Source organism: Eucalyptus grandis, chromosome 8 (assembly GCF_016545825.1).
Source record: "Eucalyptus grandis isolate ANBG69807.140 chromosome 8, ASM1654582v1, whole genome shotgun sequence".
In the NCBI taxonomy this organism is placed as follows: domain Eukaryota; kingdom Viridiplantae; phylum Streptophyta; class Magnoliopsida; order Myrtales; family Myrtaceae; genus Eucalyptus; species Eucalyptus grandis.
In genome coordinates, this window is record NC_052619.1 from 72,188,801 (window position 1) to 72,195,661 (window position 6,861).

Genomic DNA, 6,861 nt, shown 5'->3' on the forward strand with positions numbered 1-6,861 from the left:
AATGGTTATCTCTCATCATCTTAGGCACTACCATTTGGCATATCTAACAATCCTTTTTGAGTTTTTCAAAACTCCAATTGGATAAATTCCTCTCCGTGGGGAATTAAAATATGAAGAATGTTTTTCAAAAGATATGTTTCATGACTCCTCTAAGGAAGGTTTTGGAAACAATGTTGAAAACTTTTGGACAAATCCGATTTTCATTGCCAAAAAGGGGTTCATCACTCGAGTGTCCCAACCGACTAGGTCTTTCCTAAGTTCTAAAGAGGGTGATTGAACTTAGGGATTTATTCTCTTGAGGTTGATCTCTTGAGGATAGGTGATGTCTTCCTTAAGGATCCTTTGGTACCTGCAAGATGAACAAACATGCAAATGCAACATATATGCACGAGATGCATGATGTAAATGTTCTGAAGTGGCTCGGATTCAATCCAAAAGCACCTCAAATGCCATTCACTTTATTCAAGGGTACATACTTCTTGACAACATCAGCATTTACAGGCTTTGGCAACTCTTGTCCATCCATTTCTACAAGAATTAGTGCTCCACCAGGCAACACCTCCTTTACAATGTATAGACCTTCGTAATTCGTAGTAAATTTCCCACGAGGGTCTAGAATGATAGGCAGGACCTTCCTTAGGACGAGATCATTGATCTCAAAGTGTCTTGGCCGGACCTTGTGGTTGAATGACTTGGCTACTTGCTTTTGGACTTATCTTAAGAAAATGAGTGGAAAATAATTGTCCATTTGTAAGTCATGAAGAATTGATTTTAACCTCTAATTATGGCTTAAAATGGCAATTTGTCTTTCTACATGGAAATTCGTGAAATTGAATGCACGAGCGGATTTAAAATAGTCATCACACCAAATTTTGTAAAATGAACTACACCTACTAATGGCTAGAACAAAGTAATTTCATTTTTGGTTGATTTAGAACTTAAAACCGAAAAATTCGGAAATTGGGGTTCTTAATTGAATTTTATTAAATTTTTGACACACAAATCAAATTGACACTAAAAGAAATGTTTTTTGTGGAATTTTCTTTTTCCAATTTTTGGTCAAAGATTTGACCAAAAGTCAACAATTTAATTGACTTTTCCTAAGATGTTGATTTTTAAGCCGAATCTTTGAATTTTTGAAAATTTGATTTGAGAAAAGTGAAACTAAAGCCAAATGGTATATTTTTTGGATGAAAAATCAATTTTTGATCCGGGGTGGACTTTTTGGTCAAAAGAGTTGATCAAAAAAGTTAATCTTAAATTTTTTTTCAGAAATTGCTTAAAAGCAACGATGTAAAACAAAGAAATGAAAAATGACATTCTTTGACCAAGAAACAAGCTCCATCGCGATCGGAATCCCGAATCTCGATTTTTTACCTTCTTGACACGTCGACTAAAAATTAGGTGTCAACATATTCAAATTTGGAAATTCAACGTATGTATTGCATTTGATATTCTTTGTCTAGAATTAGCACATAACCTTTGTCATTTCTAAATAAAAATCGAAGAATTAATTTCGGTGAAAAATATTTTATTGCGGAGAACAAAACCGACGAAACAATTGCATCTAAGAAAGAACCACCACGTAAGAAAAAAGTGTAAGAAAAGGTGTTTTTGTTTTTTTACCGAAATAAAAATACTGAACCAAATGTAATTTTGTGAGTCCATTATTTTGAATGTTCATCGGGTTCAAGGACACTAAAACTTGATCACCACATTAATATTTCACTTAAAATATAAAAGTTAATTCCCATAAAGTGTCTTAATATATATACACACACGTGTATGCGCATGCGCCACGCTCTCGTGACGGTTTTACCCAGTAAATTTATTTTTCATGGTCACTCTACTTAGTAGTCATATGGGTTATCCCTTGTCTATAAGTACGGACATTTGTCTTTATGATTAAAAGGCAACTATTTCTTTTCTTTTTTGGGTGGGTCGGCGGCAACTAGAATATATTCAAAGAAAAAGGGCGCAAGCCGAACGGGCCTGGAAAAAGATGGACTAAAGACCCGATAAAAGTTCAACGTCACCCTCAAAACTTGAGGAACATGATGGATTACAAACTTGAACATCCCTTACAAGTTTAAGTTGACGGAATAGAGGGAAAGAAATGTTTGATCTTTTAATCAAGTACGAGAATCAAATTCGAGACATAATTTTTATAGGAGAGTCGCAACAAAAATTGAGAAACTCCATTTTCTTTGCCCCCTACAAAAACAAATGAAACATTAGGACAGATAATTAGATGTCTGAGCAAGAAATAAATATGGATTTAGGCTCCCAACCTGTATCATATGTCCTATGTTCTTCTCACTAAATGAGAAAATTCAACCATAAATCCACTAAATTTTGTCCTTCATCGAATGAAAAAATTAGACTAAGAGGAAAATTGACATACCCTGGTTAAGCTCCTGACCTTATCTACTGTGAACTCATGGCCAAAAAGCTCCATCCCAACCACGTTTTCTACGGGCAAATTGGTTGCCTCAAAACCTTGATAATGTTTGGGTGTACGAGAGTAATCCAAACTGATCCATTTCAGTTCGGAGAGACAGCCCGTCAAGTCGCCTCGGCAAATTACATTGCTTAACCAAAGAAGCTGCAAATGCGGAAACTGTTTAATTTGCTCCACAGTGACAGTTATCGGGTTGCCAACCTCCGCTCTCAAATAGAGTGCTCGAACGCTTCCCTTGATCTGCCATTGACATTGAGGAGCAGAAGCAAGAATTTGTCAATATCCCACAAATTTATTTCATCAAGAGAAGAAAAAAATGAAACAGAACACTAGCTCCTAATTTTGAAACAGGAATCCTCAATTAGGAATTGGGTAAGTAAATTTCTATTCAAATTTAGTTATAATTTACCTTTGTCCATCTTAATTTGTAAGTGATGTCTTCTTCATCCCGCAATTCATCCCAAAACCAGGTATGCTCTTGCTCAGCAATTTCCCTTCCAAAATATCTAAACTGATCATGCATCCAAAAGCTATTATCATCTAAAACCTTTATCATGCTCATGTTCTGAAGGACCTTAATAGCATCCTCTGCCCTAAACCCATAATCTTTCCACAAGGAGATTGGACCGATCTTATTATGACTGATGAAAAAGCACGCAATATCAAGAAATATCTGTTTTTGATCCACTTCTAAGGTAGCATAGGAAATACGTAGCTTAGCCATGACATCCTTATGAGGTCTTTTCCTTAGCTTCTGTAGCATCTCTTCCCATATCTCACTTTTTTTTATAAAAAAGAGATGAACCTATTGCTAGAAGAGCTAAAGGTAGTCCACCCGTAGTAGACACAAAGCCTCTTGAAAGGGTGTAGTAATTACCTAGAGGAGCATCGTCATCAAAGGCATGTCTACTAAACAGTTGAAGTGCATCTTGGTGGCTCAATGACTCCATTTCGTAGTGCAAGATTTGATACTTAAATTCCCCCATATTCAGAACCCTTTTGTCCCTAGTGGTAACAAGAATCCTTGTACCAGGATACAAAGAATTCACTCCGACCAGATTTTGGATTTGGTTGCACTCATCGACATCATCCAATACAATTAGTACTTTCTCGTTGCAAACTATATCTCCAATCCAGTTGATTCCCTGATCAATTTTACCAATTTTACTAGCCACTTTAGAATTAGAGATATCAGACAATAATCGTTTTTGTAGCGAGACTAAGCCTTTGGTTTTTGCCATTTCCCGTACATCATAAAGAAAGCTGCAGTTCTTCCCAAAAAGAGGACATAGTTGGTTGAAGATAATTTTAGCAAGTGTTGTTTTACCGATGCCGCCCATCCCACAAATTCCAATTAGCTGCACACCACCGGATTGAATGTCTAATAAATCGTTTATGGCTGCTATTCGGTCCTCCATTCCAATTAAATCTCTAGGCAATTTTCTTTGTCTTGTCCCTAGCTTATTGACAACTTCATCAACAACCGAATTGATTAGATCCCCGTCACTGTCACAAAATTAACAATTTCAATTGAGAAAAGGTAGTGATTGAGTTAGAGATATATAATAGCATTCAACCACGGGGGGACTACTATGTCAATCCACCAGCACCTAGTGAATGTTTCCCATGTAAGAAAAGTTGATCTTATGAACAAATAAGATAATCAGAAATGTTATTATTAAGTTATGAGATCGACAATACCTAGTGCAAAAGAAATTAAAAAGAATGGAAAAGAAGCATCTGAATAAGTGCTATTCTTTTGTAGATCAATTTCATAAACTAATTAAAAGGTGGATTCTAATCAGTTAAGTGATGGAGCCAGGAATCTAGTGTTGATACTTTGTTTTGCGTGTGAGAAAGAACACCACGTAAAAAACTGATATAGAATAGAGTAAGAAAACTTAATTCCTGTAAGTTCCTTTTTACGAATGTTCATCGTGTTCAAAGACACTAAAATCTCATCACTGTATTTATTTTTCACGTAAAACAAATAAACTAATTTTTCATCAATTGTTTTGAGTTCTCACTTCTATAAAGTATAAAGTTAGCATATATAGAAGTGGATAAAACTCGCGTGAGGTTGAGGACATGGCATTTTTACATGCAAGCTTTACCTAGTAGTTTATATTATATAACCACTTTAGCAAATCTCCAATTGTCCATCTCTAATTCTTAGACATATTCAGATGTTTTATAACAAGTCTTTGTCGCTTCTCTTTTGTAGATCAATTTCATAAACTAATCAAAAAGGCAGATATTACTCAGTTAAGTGATGGAGCCAGGAATCTAATGTTCATACTTCATTATTACATCTAAGAAAGAACCACCAAGTAAGAAACCAATATTAAAAAAAATAAAAAACGTGAGAAAAAGTGTTTTTGTTTTGTTACCGAAATAAAAATACTAAACCGCCTTTGATTTTGCGAGTTCATATTTTTTAATGTTTACCAGGTTGAAGGACACTAAGAAAAACCAAAGAAATAAAAATACTAAACCGCCTTTGTCAATTTTGCCAGAGTTTATTTTTTAATGTTTACCAGGTTTTTTATCACCACATTATTATTTCACTTAAAAAAAAGAACACGAACCAAGTAAAAATTAATTTCCATCGAATGTCTTGAGATATGTGTGAAGTGGAATTAAATAAGAGTTCGTCGAGCCCCCGAAATAAAAATACTAAACCGCCTTTAATTTTGCGAGTTCATATTTTTAATGTTTACCAGGTTGAAGGACACTCCGGAAGAATTTATCACCACATTATTATTTCACTTAAAAAAATAAAATTAATTTCCATCGAATGTCTTGAGATATGTGTGTGCGTGTCCCCATGATCCCTTAAATTTTACTCAGCCATTTACTTTTGATGGTCGCTCTACCTAGTAATCATATGGGTTATCACATGTCTGTACGTATTAATATTCATCTTTATGATTATGATGCAACTTTTTTTTTTTTTTTGGATGGGTCAGCTGCAACAAAAATTTATCCAATGAAAAAGGACACGAATCGAATCAGGACTAGAATAAGATGGATTAAAGACTCGATAAAAATTCAACGTTACCCCCAAAACTTCAGGTCCGTGATGAATTACATTCATGAATATCCATTGCAAGTTTTCTTTTTTTGGTCCGGGAATATCCATTACAAGTGTAAGGTGAAGGAATAGAGGAAGAAACGTTTGATCTTTAAATCAAGTAGAAGAATCAAAATATAAATGCGTGATGAGTTACAATATTATTAGATTTATTTATTTCTTTTGACGTGGAAAAGAACTTTACAAATGCAATTGCATTCAGTTCCATTATAAAATTTTCTGGCATAGATTAGAAATCTTAATACATATATGGATCGAGTTGGAGTAAAAAAGATGAAGCGAAGCCAATCTTTTATTCAACGAAAATTAGGTCAAAAACAAAGTCATAATAATTCTATTAGGTCAGAAAAAATTTGGATATCTCATGATATAAAAAAATTAAAAAAAAAGAATTTGAGAATTTTTATTTCAATTTTGGGAAACTGGAGTTGGAATATGATAAATGAATTTTTATTAGATCTACCTTTCAATTGTAAAAAATGACTTTCCCATTCATAAGTGGTTACCTTGTATAATTCTTCAAGTCCAACCCCCTGATGCCACCAACTGTTTTCAGCGCTTGCCGCCAGGTATTCGCATCCTCGGAGCTGAAATTCTTTTTCTTATCCTTCATCATTTGCTCCAAATTCTGAATGTCATTTTCGTACAAGGGGGTCCTCAACTCCACATCATAAGGTTTCACATTATAAAAGAAGGGCAATATCACCTTGTTATTCGCATCTTCCCAAGAATTAGAGATGTTTTCCACCATCTTCGCAAGCTTGCAAAGGCACCTGTAACTTGAAGCATAGCTTGGGGAGAAGATGGGTATGTAGAGCCTAGAGTCATTGATCGCTTGCAAAAGTTTGCCATCAATTCTTTCGCCCGGTCGAATCTCTTCGTAATCGATGCAAACACGAATCCAGGCTTCAGACAAGGCTTGGTAGAGGGTGTCGGCGAATCCACGATTATTGTCAAGTCCTCTAAAACTCAAGAACACCTGGTACTCATCTCCTAATAGATTGCTGGTGCTCATTCCCGTCTTTGATATCGCCATAGAAGCTCACGTCACACCTAACAGAGCCACCTCTCTCTCTCTCTCCCTCTCTTTCTCTTTAATAGCCACTATTGAAATACTTTTTCATCTAGAACATTGTCACACCCCAAACCCTACAAGGATAGGGGTAACATAGCTGTCCTTCCACCCGAAGGACGCAGCCTCAAATCATACCTAAAGTCCACTTCTAAATGTCCCCATCGATAGCACTCTTTTACCTACTAGCTGCTAACTAAATGACCTGAAAAGGTTTGGAAATAGAGGGGTTTA

The 6,861-nt window shown here is 35.4% G+C and overlaps 1 protein-coding gene across 1 annotated transcript; it reads right to left on the bottom strand.

The window, feature by feature from the left end:
- Positions 1 to 279: 279 nt before the first annotated feature.
- LOC120287516 (TMV resistance protein N-like) lies at positions 280 to 3,702 on the bottom strand. Its single transcript, XM_039300329.1, has 5 exons — positions 3,267 to 3,702; positions 2,871 to 3,151; positions 2,405 to 2,701; positions 477 to 562; positions 280 to 349 (listed from the first exon to the last, which is right to left on the bottom strand). The coding sequence occupies exons 1-5, from the start codon at positions 3,700 to 3,702 to the stop codon at positions 280 to 282; spliced, it is 1,170 nt and encodes a 389-aa protein (XP_039156263.1).
- Positions 3,703 to 6,861: the final 3,159 nt, after the last annotated feature.